The 14,708-nt window shown below is 50.8% G+C and overlaps 1 protein-coding gene across 3 annotated transcripts in view; it reads right to left on the reverse strand.

Annotated features, from left to right (window-relative positions):
• RIMS4 (regulating synaptic membrane exocytosis 4) overlaps positions 1–8,735 on the reverse strand; it is a 57,968-nt gene extending 49,233 nt beyond the window's left edge. The window contains exons 1-2 of one of the 3 annotated variants that reach the window (XM_010384266.2): positions 8,364–8,735; positions 980–985 (exon numbers count right to left, since the gene is read on the reverse strand). In XM_010384266.2, the coding sequence (XP_010382568.1) occupies positions 980–985; positions 8,364–8,460 (103 nt within the window). In that variant the 5' untranslated portion in view covers positions 8,461–8,735. Of the gene's footprint in view, positions 1–979; positions 986–4,621; positions 4,625–8,363 lie in introns of all 3 variants that reach the window. The other 2 variants (XM_010384265.2, XM_010384267.2) reach the window with 2 other exon arrangements.
• Between the last annotated feature and the right edge of the window lie 5,973 nt (positions 8,736–14,708).

The following is a 14,708-nucleotide window of genomic DNA, read 5'->3' on the forward strand; positions in this document are numbered from 1 at the left end:
AGACCGTACCCAGGACTGAATTTGGTACCCAATGTCCCAGCATCTAAGACATCAGGAGCCAGGAGACATCCCATGTTGGCAAGACCCCTTCAGCTCTCTCCAGCCTTTTCCTCCAACCCACTGATTCTCGAGGTAGGGTCCCTGGATCAGCAGCATCCATATCTGCATCACCTGGGAACTTGTTGGCAATGAAATCCTCAAGTCCCCCCTGCCCCAAAACTAAATAAGAGACTCTGGGTGGGTCCAGCAGTCTGTGTTCAGAAGCCCTCCAGAGGATTCTGAGGCTCACTCAAGTTTGGCGGCCCTGCTCTAACCCATTTAAACTGACAACAGCCACTGTGACAACTGCAGCTGCTACCAATGACTGGGAACCTACTATGTGCATAGGGTTAAACACGCACTCTCATCCATTAATCCTCATAGGAAAGGACACCTTATTCCACGTGTCCAGCTCTGGGCTAGGTGCGTTGTGTGCATGATGTCATTTACTCCTCACTATAACCCTCTTTAGTATTATTATGCCCCATTTTACAGATGAGGACATTGAACCCCACAGGGTTGAAGCAACTTGCCCACAGTCATACAATTCAGAAGTGGCAGTTAAGATGAAAATTCAGATCTGTTGGATTCTAAAGCCATGTGCTTTCTGTCCATTCATGGAAGTTCCCCAGGGTCTCTCACACCTACATCAGTCTGGGTCAGGTGAGATTCGAAGAGGGGCGGAGGCAGGCAAGGTGAGCAGAAAGAACCCAGCCTCGACTCCACAGTGCCTTCCAGCTACAATGTGAAAGGAAGCCGCATTATGCATTTAAAGGCACAGCCATCTGTGCCTAAGGAACATAAAAAACAGGGATTCAGGAGGCATCAGTTCTTGGCCTCTCTATAACTTCACCCAGCTGGGGGCCTTTTCTTTTCCTTCTTTAGACCTCAGTTCCTGCACCAGATAATCTTCATCCTCTGCAAGGCTGAGATAATTTGCCCCCTTCTCTGATCTCATCTCTCTAACCACACTGGTCTGCTTTCTATTCCCTAAAACTCAAACTCACACTCAACTCTGAGCCTTTGCACAGCTATTCCCTCTACCTGGAACACTCTTCCTCTTCATATTCCCATTGCTGGCTCTTTGTCATTTAGGCTTTATCTCAAATATCATCTCCTTAGCCTTCCCTGACTACCTTACTTAACATTATCTCCTAGCCCATCATCGTTCCATTTTCATTCCGCTTAACAGAACCTGAAATTCTTTAATTGGTTACCTATTAATTGTCTGTTTCCCCCACCCCAGAATATAATTCCCTGAGAGCAGAAACCATGTATGACTTGTTCCCCAATATATCCCTAGCACTCTAGCACCTAGAACATTGTTTAACACTGAGCAGCTCATTAAATACCAGCTGAATGAATAAACACCAGAAAAGAAAACCTGGACTCAGAGGTCAAAGCTCTGGATCCTTAATGTGTGACCTTGGCAAGATCAAAGCTCTGGATCCTTGATGTGTGACCTTGGCAAGGCACTTCGCCTTTTGAACCTGTTTCCCTACTTGCTTCATGAGGAAATGGGCTAGATGCTCTCCAAGGGTCCTTCCAAGACTGGAAGTCTTGGAAAGCCAGACCTGGAAGCAGCCCAGCTGGTCCATCCGGAGAAGGCAGCTGGCCAGGGTCCCGGCAGCAGCTGCCCTCTCCCCACCCCCATCCACATCCCTGCCCAGCCACGCCATCGTCTCACTCCCCCATCGCAGAAACTGTTAATGAAGTGCGCACTGCTAAATGCAGTTACAATTACGGGGGCTAAGAATAAGGCGCTGACATCAGCCTCCTCAGTTTCCGAGTGAATCAGAAGGGGAGGGGGGAGGAAGGAGAAAAGGGGAGGGGGGGATGGCGCTCTGGAGCTGTCAAGTGGAAATAGCACAGCGTTAAATATAATCCAGCATTGGCCTACATCAGTCTGGAGAGGTAGGTGATGGCTTGGCCCCCAGGGCCAGGGCAGACAACTGGATTCTTCAAGGAGGCCAGGCAGCCACGGCAGCTGAGGGCCAACTGTGACAGGGATCATCCAGGAACCAATGGCCAGGAAGGCCCTTCAGCGGGTGGGTGGATTGTAGCAGGGTGGTGGACCCTGGTGGGGTACATCACACCCAGGCCTTTGCCACCTGCTGTTCTGACAGCACAAGCATAGCCCCAGGAGCTTACACAGTCCTGTCTCACCCAGGATCTCATTTCATGCCCAGAAGCAGAAGATGGCCTAGAGTCAAACACACTTAGATTTGAATTGCCACCCTACAACCTGAGAAAGTCATGAATTCAACTGCTCTGAGCTGCCTGGCTTTCCTCATCTGCAAAATGGGTACATCTGCAACAGCAGCTACCCCTTCAGGTTGCCATAGGATTCAGTGCAATCACAGAAAGCACTGAACACAGCCAAGCAAGCCCATCAATCATTTTATTTTTATAATCCTGAGAGATGCTTGAACAAAAATAATTAACCTTTTTTTTTTTCCAGATGAGGCTCAGGAAGGTTAAGAGACTTGCTTGAGGTCAGAGCCAGAGCGGATTCAAATCCAAGCCCAGTTATTTTTCTAATACAAAAAGGCAGTGGAACTGACGAGGAGCGCGGAATGGGGGAAGGTTTATAGTGGGGGAGATACTGCACCCTTTTGGGCTCATTCACCGAAAGTAGCACCTTTCCAGCAATTTTTAAAAGACACGATGAAATGATCGTTGTTACGGCCATAGTGAAAAGACACAGAGGAGGCAAAGCAGAAGAAAGTCCCTGGGACAGGTGAGAGGGTCGGCAGAGGGTGAAGGCTTCCTTCCATTCTCACTCTCCTCCGCACCTCTGCCTGCACCCCCACTCAGCCTTCAGTTGGAATTGGCTCTGCCTCTGGTTCTAGCGGGGAGTGGGGAGGGACACAGAGCCGCATCCCGAAAGGGAAACAAGGTAGATGGACCTCTGTCTCCCTCCCCACCAAACAGAACCAGGTGGGCCTATGGCAGCTGCAAACCGAGGAAGCTGGAGCCAGGAGTCTGGGGGCTTGGGGATGGGGAAGGGGGTGCCTAAGGGAAAGAGAAGAGAAGGAAAGAGCTCTGATAGCACCAGAGCAGACTTGCAGACCAGTGATCTGTACAATGGGGTAAGGGGTGAATCCTCATGCACCTGATTTTTCTAAGATCATTCTTTCAGAATAATTTGATTAAAATAAAGTGGTTTGGGCTGGGCATGGTGGCTCATGCCTGTAATCCTAGTACTTTGGGAGGCTGAGATGGGAGGATCATTGAGTTCAGGAGTTTGAGACCAGCCTGGTGACATAGTGAAACCCCATCTCTACAAAAAAAAAAAAAAAAAAAAAAAATTAGCCAGGGGTGGTGGTGCATGCCTGTAGTCCCAGCTACTTGGGAGGCTGAAGTGAGAGGATCATTTGAGCCTGGGAGGCAAGGATTGCAGCAAGCTGAGATCGCACCACTGTACCCCGCCCTGGAAGACAGAGTGAGACCCTGCCTCAAAGTAAATAAATAAATAAAGTGGTTTGTGTCCATACTCTCACCCCACCCCTCAAATTGAACTATGGGAACAACTGATTCAATTTTCCATCATGCTTCAGTTATCCAAATCTAGAAGAGTTCTGCTCAGCTCTGAAAACAATAAGAAAATGGGAAGGGGGGTGTGGTCAGGAAGAAGGGAGATAGGAAATGTCCTGCCCTGGAGGGTGAGGTTGGGAGTAGAGGTTTCAAAGTCGCAACCTCATGCCTCCATGTGGTCCTGATCATGAAGGATATTTTAAGGCCTCCTCCCTCATCCACCCAGCCAGCCTCCTTCTAGGGCTGAAGGATTCATTCCCACCATCTTAGAGGGAAGGGGTGAGACAGCAGGACATTTTGTTTCCCAGAAAAAGCTCAGGTCAAATTTCAAGGACAAAAGTTAGCACTTGGTCTGGGAAAGAAAACTGCCAAACGGCATAAAGCGGGAGGGGGAGCACTCCAGTGGGGTCATTCCAGGTGCCTGGGGGTGTGGGGAGAAATTGGAACTCTCATTCTCCCTGCCAGGATCTGTCTGGCAGGATATGGGTATCGCCGCCTCATCACCCAGAAGTACTCAGACCACCCCCTACATTTCCCCTCTGTCCAAAAATGGGGAGCGGGGTGCTGTGGTACTAGTTTTTGGATCCCATTCACTATCCCACCCTGCCCCCAGCCCAACAGATTTGGTCTGAGCGGAAGAGGGTGGTGCCGGGAAGGGCTTTCCAGCCCAGAGATGTGGCCCAAACCGCTAGAAGAGGGACCGGTAAGTAGCTGGCTGGTGTTGCCATGGCAACTTCCTCCCTGCGCTGGATGGAAGCTTCCATCCTATGGGCAAATCAGAGCTGGCTGCTCCAGCTTCTCCGCCCTTCTCCCGGGTGGGAGGGGGAGAACTGGACGCTGAAACCACTTGGTCAGGCTCAGGAACACCATGCTCAATTCCAGACCCTGATGTAACAACCCCCTTTGGCATCTGTTGGAAACTAGAGACACCCCAGCTCCCCAGCTAGGCCCCAAGGCAGAGTGTCAGGGCTGGGGCTGTAGATGTGATTGGTGCAAATGAAGTGGTCAGGAAGAGCAGGGAACCAGTGGCTGGAATTCTCCCCACCCTCTTGACTGGCAGGCGAGTTCCCCAAATCCCTATGTTTAAGCCACTTCAAAGAAGGAGGGCCCAGCTCTACCTTAATAACTACAACGCTGCAATAAAAATTATTGCAATTATATTAAAATTATAAAGCTAGCATTTTGAGAATCAGCCTTCTCCCCTCCCCAAACCCACAGATTCTTTTCTATGGTCATGTTCAGAAACAGCTCTTTCTCAGTAACAAGACACATAACAGCTAACATGTATTGAGAGCCTACCTCATGCCAGGTACTGTACTAAGATCTCTGCACAGCACAAACAGCATAATAGTTCATTAAAAGCACAGATGCTTGGGTCAGATTGCCCAAGTTCAAGGCTTCATTCCCTCACTTCCTGGCTGAGTGACCTTGAAGGAATTAATACGTCTGTGCCTCTGTTTTCTCATCTGAAAATGGGGATGTTAACAGGATGGCAGTTTCATAGGCTTGCTAGAAAATGGGGATGTTAACAGGATGGCAGTTTCATAGGCTTGCTATGAGGAATGAGTTAACATATTTAAAATGCCTGGGAATATGTCTCACACAAAGGTAATCATTTGTAAAATGTTAACCCTATGCAGTCCATGTTATTATTTTTCTTCTTCCTTACAGATACGAAACTGAGGCCACGTGTCTAACTCCTCCCCAATTACAAACCCAGTGCCAACAAGGCTGGGCAACAAAACACACACACAAAAACACCCCCAAGTACATGTTTCCCTAAAGCCCCAGCATCCTTGTGAGAGAGGGCAAAAGGAGCATCTCATGAAATAAGTTCAAAGTGCACGAGGGAAGATGCCCCTTGAGAGGAATTCTAGGAACCAGTAATGACCAGCATCCTGGGCCCACAGGGGGCTGGAAAGAGGTGTGAGGAAGGCTCAGCTTCCTGTGCCCACCCCAGTGGCCAAGGATCTCAAGTCCAAATCAGGAATGAGCTCTGCCCCAGTTAAGGCTAATGAGAAAAAGGCTCCTTCTCACACCTTTTCTCAGGAAACTAGCAAAAGGATGGCAACTAAACCCTGAAGATGGCTCTGGCTCAGTCTGGTTGGAAAAAGATGCATTCGACATGAGTTGGAAGCAGCAACAAAGGGGAGGCTCCGAGATGAGCCAGAGGCCTGTCAGGGACACATTTCTGAGACGGAGCCAGCAGAGACAGACAGGAATTAAGAGGACCAAGGGAGGGAGGGGAGAAGAGGCAGGTGGAGCCACGCCTGTGTCCAGTATGGGAGAGACCATTCCATTGCTTTTAGAAATCAGTTCAGCGCAGTGCTGTTCTAAAAGAATAAATCCAAAAGGCTTCTTTTAGGAGAAAATTAATGACTTTAAGGAGAACGAGAGAAATTAAGCACCAACACAATGCTGCCTACTTCCGACTTTCACCAGATATTCATTATTCTTCCGGAAATGAAAGTTGACTTTCTCCCTCCCCCTCCCAAATTTGAAGCATCCCTCAAGAACAGACAGTGAGCACAAGATGCCCAAATCAAACTCTTGGTCGCCAGCCGCGCCCCCAGGCCTCCTCACCTGGGAAATATTTTCTACAAAGTGAGGTCTGGATTTCTTAAAAATCCTCTTTCAGAGGGAGGGCTACTGGTTTAATGGAAAGAGAACCATAAACCTGATTTTAGTCTCAGCTCTGTGGCTGCCTCACTAGATGACCTTGGGATATATTACACACACACACACCCCCCCATTCCAGGGCTTCAGTCACACATATACAAACACTCACACAAATACACACACACACACCCATCCATTTGCGGGCAAAAGGGGGATAGACAAGATCATTTCTAGGTCTCTTCCAAGTGAAACACTAAAGAATTTCAAGAAGCCTGCTGGAAAAAACAAACGTGAGTGGACCTTTAAAAATATCATTAATACTACATGAAGTTATCTGTTCTGACTTAAGTGAAACCAGAGCAAGTTGCCTGCAGCCTGCAATAACCAAGGTGTTTGACCCATGACACAGGTTTGAAGAAAAACCAAACCATTCCTGCCTCTGATGCTCCTACAAACCCACGCTCCTGCCCAGACTGGCTCTTGAGATCCAAGTGGCCTGCTGACCACTCTACTGTGTTGGGGAGGCCCCTACTTCTTCCCTCCTTGCCTTGTCCAGAATAATAATCCAACCTCCCTCAGCTACATCAAGGCAGAAGTTAAACCTCTGAGCCTCAGTTGTTTTTTTCTGTAAAATGGTGCTTGTAAAAATGGTAAAATGTCTCTGCAGTAACCATCTTTACCCTTACCCCCATCCCCACCTCCAGGTCAATAGAAAGACAGGTCTACTGGGGATCTGCCTCACCCATCATTCACCAGTCAACAAATTCTTCTGAAGAACAGGCAGGAAGACATGACCACCACTTCATCCCATGATAGAACCTTGGTTGCCAGGTTGATCAGACAAGGGTCCCCAAAGACTAAGTCTAAACCTGGGCCCAGGAACTTCCTAAAACCGTAGGCTACCTTTTGTGGATGGTGCATACATGCACTTCGGGAGAGACAGTCCATGGTTTCCTCAGAGACTTGAAAGTGCCCATGAAACCATTTTGCTCCTCCAGCACATACGCTCCTCTGTTTTGTGCCCCCATTGAATTCAAATACTCTTGGATTTTCAGCTCACAAAACACTGAACTCCACCCTCACACCATACAGAGCCTTGCATCGATACGATGATCTCCATTTCAGAGACGAGGAAATTCAGGCTCAGGGGTGGCATGACTTGCCCAAGGTCACAGCTAATAAGTAGAGAATGAAGACTGGAACCTGATTCCGATTCCCAATCTGGCATTCTTTGGGGAACTGTCACCCAAGCCCTCTAGCTACCCCACCTGTTGGTGGAATCTCTTCCTCACCCCAGAACCAAATCCGGAGCTCTCATGTTCCTTCTGCCGGGTCCCAGGGCCCTAAAGAGTAGGTTTCTCTACAGCTCCCCACCCCTCCCTCTGGCTGAGGTTGTGCGCAGGCCTGGGAGGAGGAGGTTCAAGCCGCTGGATGGTGGCCGGCTTCAGCCCACCAAGAAAGGCGACTCCAGGGACGAGAGCACCTGAGGTCAGGGGCACACACCAGCGCGCGGACAAGTGTAGAGTTGGCGCCGCCCTACACCTCTCTCTGGGAAGTGAGGGGAGGAAAGGCCGTCACCTGGCCGGTTCCCCTCCGTCTGCCCCAGGCATATAAGAAGCAGGAGTCTGGAGCCCCAGCCCCTGAGGAAAGGAGAGGAGAGACAATTGGGGGCGCTCAAGGCCTCGGGCGCCGGGCAGGGGTCTTGGGCAGGGATCCTCTGGATGCGGCCAAGACAAAGATGGAGAGGTAAGGTCTGCGCGCCACCTCCAATGGCGAGGGGCCCGTCGGAGCCCCAGGGTGGGACGACCAAAGCCCCGGGCTTGAAGAGTGGGCACATTCAGGAGACTCGGGGAGGGTGGCAGGTCGGATCCAGGGACGAGGCAAGGGGCCTCCAATAGGCGCAGGTGAGGAGGGAGAGCTGGGTCCTGGCGACCCAAAGGGCCCACCTGCGGGAAAGGTGAATGCAGACGATCTCGGGGTCCCTGGGGGACAAAGCCAGAAGACAGCGCATCCTGGAGACCCTGAGGTCCCGTGGGTGCGGAAGGAGACCCTGGGGGCGCCTTTCCAGGGCGTTGGGGGTGGGAAGGAGGGCGCACGGGTCGGAGAGGGGGCCTCCGGACCAGGATCCCGGGACACCCCGGGGGTTTGGGGACCGGCCGCGCGCTTACCTGCGTCCTCATCGTCGAAGGAGTTCATGCACGGGAAGTAGATGGCGAGAGCCTCGAAGGAGGCAGACAGACTGAGGCGGCTCTGCGAGCGCTCCATGCCCGCACCAGCGCCGGGCGCCTCGGCCGCGGCGGCGGCGGCGGCGGGCGGCTTGGGCAGCTTGGCCGCCCCATTCTTGACGCGGAGTACGGCGCGCGGCGTGGTGGCGGCGGCCCGGGGCCGGTCCGGGGCTCCGCTGCGGGGCTGGCGGGAGCGGCGGGGCCGGCGGGCGGGCCAGGAGCTGGCGGCGCGCAGAGCCCGAGGCGCACTGCGCTCCCGGCGGCGGCGGCTGTGGCGGCGGCGGCGGCGGCAGCAGTGGCGGTGGCGGCGCAGCGCGCTCTGGCCCGCGGCGCCCCCCGCCGGCCGCGTGGGGCGGGCTTGGAGCGGCGCCGCAGCCAATCCGTGCCGCCGGGGGAGGGGGCGCCGCTGCGGGGCGTGGGAGCCCAGAGGGAGCCTGCTGCGGCCCCTTCTAGCCGCCGCGGTCCCGGTAGTTGCGCTCTGGGAGGCAGGCGCGGAGCAAGGTTGTCTGGGCCCTGGTCCGAGGGCTATCCCCGACCCCGCCGCGGCCCCCACCCTCAGCCGGCCGACTTGCGGAGAGGCCGGCGTCCAGTCCCCCACCCAGACAGGCCCCTCCCAGAAACACTGGCGCTCTCGGAGGGGATGCGCTCAGAGGGTCCCGCCCAGACGGGTCCGCATTCGGCCTCCCACACAGAGACCCTCGGCTTCACACCTGCACCCACAGAGAAGCTCAAACAGGCACCCACACCTACACATTCACTCTGCAACATGCCCCGCAGACACCCGGACAGATACACCCACAGACCCACCCCCTCACAGATGTGGGGACAGAGACGTCCACGGACACACGCAGACTCACGCAGAGACCTGCAAACACACTCAGGGAGGTAGGCAGGCCACCCCTAGTGCCCGGCCTCCCACACGGGGAGACTCTCAGATGCCACAAAACCCCACGAAAGTTCAGGCAGGCATACACAGCCTCATGCATTCACACTTACCCACAGACACCCCAGAATCATACACACACTCATACACTCAGATGAACACACAAGTCCAGATCCAGCACATACTCTGTGTCGCCTACCCCCGTGACCATCTCAGCACTGTCAAACACTCAGACTGACACGGCCAGACGCACACCCCTTCACCCTTAGACACACTAGAGTAGCATACACACTCCAAGACACAGCCACACAGACTCCATCCCTCCCAGTATGGGTGCATCCTAATGAACGGACTGACACCCTCAGACTCAGGCACACTGAGACACACTTGGCAGGCCCACACTCACAGACTCTCCCATTATCACCCTTGGCGATCCGTAGTCCTCAGACACACACAGGCGCAGACGCTCGCAGCCCCAGGACAGAGAGGAGCAGAATCGGAAAGCCATGCTCCATTCCCTGCATGTGACCTGACACGTGAGGGTACCTGCCCACCTAATCAGGCCCCAGATGTCAAACAATCTTCCCAGTTGCTCACACACCTCTTTATGAAGCCATCTGGTGACATGGAAACAGTTTTAGCCTCAGAAAGAGACAGCCCGAAGTTTGAATCTCAGCTGTGGTGCCGTCTTTCTGGGTGGCCTATGGCAAAACTCTTTACCCCATGGGTCCTGTTCCTCATCTGTACAGTGGGGACAGGAATCTTCCATTTTGGATGGCTGTGAACTGCCTGTAAGATAACACAGGTGTTTGTTTTCTATTGCTGCATAACAAATGAAGCAGCTTAAAAACACCAATCTAGTGGTTTACAATCCTATAGATCAGAAGTCTGGGCAGCCTGAGCTGGGTTCTCTGCTTAGGGCCTCACAAAGTATTGGCCAGACTGGGCTCTTCTCTGCAGGCTCTGGAGAAGAATCCACTTCCAAGATCATTCAGGTTGTTTGCAGGACTCAGTTCCTTGTGGTTGCAGGACTGAGGTTCCTGTTTCTTTGCTGGCTGTCAGGAGTTGATCTCAGCTCCTAGAAGCTGCTTTCTGGTCCTTACACATGGCCCCCTCCACCTTCAAGGCCAGTCTCAGGATGTCAAGCCATTCTCATCCTTCAGTAAAATCTTTCGACCTTGACTTCTGCGTACTGGCCTGAGAGATTCTGCCTTTAAAGATCTCGTGTGATTAGATCAGGTCCACTCGCATGATGTCCCTTTGACATATAATGTAATATAATCACGGTAGCAATTTCTGATCATTGTCACAGTTTCCACCCACACTCACACAAGGGCGGGATCATACAAGGTATTATATAAGGGCAAGGATCACTGGAGTTATTCTGACACATCTGCCCATCACAGTGTGCAAAACACCTAGCACAGTGCTGGCCTTCGGCAGGTGCTCCTGAGCCCTAGCCCCTTCCCAGGGACCAGATCTAGACTTTGAGGCATCCTGGTGTCATGCTTAAGAGTGCTGGTATAATCATCCCCATCTTGGTCAATGGTAGCTCCATTTTTCCAGAAATCTTGTATACTGGAATCTTGGATACTTGGATACTGAATGTGGTGTCACACACACCACATTCAATCCATCAGCAACCCCTTTCATTTCTATACACAAAATGTAACCAGGAACTGACCACTTTTCTGCCCCAAACCCTCCCATCTCACAGTCAAAGTCCATGTTCTACAAGGTCCTAACTTCTTTGGCTCTGCCACCCCTATGTCCTCATACCCAGGACACCCTGGTGTCTCATACCCAGGAAACCCCGGTGGCTCACTCGGCTTCAGAACCCCTGTACTGCTGTTCCCTCTGCCTGAAGCCCTCTTGCAAAGGGCCGTGTAGCTCACTCACAGATCTCTGCTCAAATGTCACTTTCTCTCTGAAGTCTTCCCTCACCACTCTTTATGAAGTAGCAAAAACCCCTCCCTGAAATGCCAGATCCTCTTTACACTGCTTTATTTTTCTCTGTAGCCCTCATCACCATCTGACACGTTTCATATATATGTGGGAGGGGTACCTGTATATATACGGACACGTATATTTTTGTACACGTCTGTATGCGTGTATATATATGCAAACACACATAGATGTGTATATGCGTGTGTATGTATTTGCATATATATACGCACACATACACAACACACACATTTTTATTCTTGTTTATTTGTTTATTGTCTCTTTTTCCCCTTCCCCAGAGCCCAGAAGGATGCCTGGCAAAAAGTTCGTGTTCAGTAAATTGTTGTTGATTGAACACCAGCCTTAGGAAGGGCATAAGTATCCTTTGCATCCTCTCCCCATCTTACAAAGAACTGAGGCTTACGAAGGGGGTACTTACTCAAGGTCACAGTGAGTAGGCCTCTGGTCAAAAATGGTGGGTGGGGGCCGGGTGCAGTGGCTCATGCCAGTAATCCTAGCACTTTGGGAGGCCAGCACGGGTGGATCACCTGAGGTCAGGAGTTCGAGACCAGCCTGGCCAACATGCTGAAACCTCATCTCTACTAAAAATACAAAAATTAGCCGGGCATGGTGATGAGCACCTGTAATCCCAGCTACTTGGGAGGCTGAGGCAGCAGAATTGCTTGAACCCAGGAGGCAGAGGTTGCAGTGAGCCGAGACCTCACCACTCCATTCCATCCTGGGCAACAGAGCAAAAACTCCATCTCAAAAAACAAAACAAAACAGAAAAAAAGGTGGGTGGGAAATCTAACCCAGCATAAGGATATCGAAGAAAGGTTCCCTGAGGATGTGATGTTGAAGCTGAAAATAGCACCTCCTATGTGCCTGGACTTCTTGGTGTGATTTCTCCTTTCTTGGTTAGCTCATGCCTAAAATTCCATCCATAGGCTTGGGGCCTGTAAGCTTAAATCGTTTACCCTTTGTAAATACATAATGTTTCCCCATGGGAAATTGAAGTGGTCAGCCACTTACACCTGGGTATGAATAATGCATTCTAAGAACAAGTTTGGGGGGTGGAGAGGGATGCTTAAGAATATGAATGAGGGAAGTGGTGGATGTGGATCCAGAGAAGGAAGGGATGGGAAACCAGAGATGAACTTCCAGGTTGGAATTCACAGCCCAATGAGATGGAGGATGCCAAGAACCAGGCAGCTCAATGGAGTGGAATGGAAGAAGCATTGCCTAACTTGGGTTTAAACGCCTGTCCTTATTTTATTTATGTGATCCTGGGTGTGTTCCCTCAAGTTTCTCATCAAAAAATGAGAGTAGTAGGCCGGGCGTGGTGGCTCACGCCTGTAATCCCAATACTTTAGGAGGCTGAGGCAGGAGGATTACTTGAGGTCAGGAATTTGAGACCAGCCTGGCCAACATGGCAAAACCCTGTCTCTACTAAAAATTAAAAAAATTACCCGGGCATGGTGGCACACGCCTGTAACCCCAGCTATCTGGAAGCTGAAGCACGAGAATTGCTTGAACCTGGGAGGTAGAGGTTGCAGTGAGCAGAGAGCACGCCACTGCACTTTAGCCTGGGTAACAGAACAAGACTGTCTCCAAAAAAAAAAAAAATGGAGAGAGAATAATTAACACCTCTTTGCACAATCGTGGTGAAGGTTGGATGTATACAGAGTGCGCCACATGTAATAGTTACTTGATAGATGAATGTGTTGAATGTAAATTCCAAGTGCTCGCTATTGTACCCAGCTCTACAAATACAGGGATGAAAAAAGCAGATCTGGTGTCTGCCTTCACGGAGTTTATAGCTTGGTAATATTAGACAAAAAATTATGCCAATCATCATTAAAATTATTTAATTACTACCTTGTCTAATAGTTTGCATAATAATAATTTTAATTGCAATTGTGATAAGTGCCATAAAAGATATATATCTATATACTGTGTGTGTGTGTGTATGTGTGTATGTGCGTGTGTGCGTGTTTGAGTGAGATAGGGTGAGATGAGGTCTTGCTGTGTTGCCCAGGCTGGTCTGAAACTCCTAGCCTCAAGCAATCCTCCCGCCTTGGCCTCCCAAAGTGGGTAGGATGACAGGTGTGTGCCCCTGTGTCCAGCCCAGTGTGTATATACGTTGCTGTGCATGTGTGTACATATGTGTGCAGCTTCAAGTAGGTGGAGAATCTAACCCAGCATGAGGAGATGGAAGAAGGCTTCCCTGAGGATGTGATGTTGAAAATGGCACTTCCTATGCGCCTGGACTGTTCTTGGTCCTGTTCTTGGTCAAACTTGTTCTTAGAACACATTTTGCTTATTTATATCAAGTAAGTAAACCAAATCACTGTCCTCACATTTGCATTTTAAAATAACTCTGGGGCCAGGCGCAGTGGCTCACGCCTGTAATCCCAACACTTTGGGAGGCTGAGGCGGGCGGGTCACCTGAGGTCAGGAGTTTGAGACCAGCTTGGTCAACGTGGAAAACCCCTGTCTCTACTAAAATTATGAAAATTAGCTAGACATCGTGGCAGGTGCCTGTAATCCCAGCTCTCAGGGGAGCTGAGGCAGGAGAAGCACTTGAACCCAGGAGGCGGAAGTTGCAATGAACCGAGATTGCGCCACTGCACTCCAGCCTGAGGGATAGAGCAAGACTCTGTCTCCAAAAAAATAAAATAAAATAACTCTGGGGCTGCTCTGGGAGGGATGGATTTGAGTGAATTCAGGAGTGCCTCGCCCCTTCTCTTCAGGTAAGTCCTGATTTAAACCAAAAAGCCATTGCTTGTTTTTCTTTTTCTTTCTTTCTTTTTTTTTGCCTCCTAGCAGAGGAAGATGGGAAAGGATGTACCAGTGGAAAGGTGAAGTGGAGGAGGCTGAGCGCCCAAGGATCCTAAAGCCAGATAGGAGGCCATGGCTGTGGGAGGCTGAGGCATGGATGGGAAGTAAGAAGGCCTTGGCTAAGGAGAGGGCTGGGCCTAAAAGTTCCAGAGATCACTTGAGCAGGACTTGGTGACAGACTGGATGGGGTGAGGGTTGAGAAGGAAAAGGAGGAACAAAGACACTGCCAAGCTCTGAGCATTAAGAGAAACAGCACGTACAGATGGAGGCGTCGTCTTCAGGCACCTTTCCCTAAGCTGAAGCCTTCAGGGGCGTGCTCCTTAAATTTTACATATTTTGCAAGACCCAGCTGAGTGGCTTTCATCTAGAGAAGTGAAAAGTGGCTGAAATGTAGTTAGTTAGTTAAACCTCTAAGGGGTCCTAGTTGCAGTTTTGTCCGAGAGAGAAAGACTGATCTTGTCTGTGTTCTGCCTGCTGTGTGTGTGTATGTGTGTGTGTGTGTGTATGTGTGTGTGTGTGTGTGTGTAAAACTTCCCTGCTAATGTGCATATCTCTGATAAGAATTTCTGCACATCTGTGTCATTGTCTTTGAGGCAATAACCTTGTGTCTGAATATGTCC

This window comes from Rhinopithecus roxellana, chromosome 13 (genome assembly GCF_007565055.1).
Source record: "Rhinopithecus roxellana isolate Shanxi Qingling chromosome 13, ASM756505v1, whole genome shotgun sequence".
NCBI classification, from domain to species: domain Eukaryota; kingdom Metazoa; phylum Chordata; class Mammalia; order Primates; family Cercopithecidae; genus Rhinopithecus; species Rhinopithecus roxellana.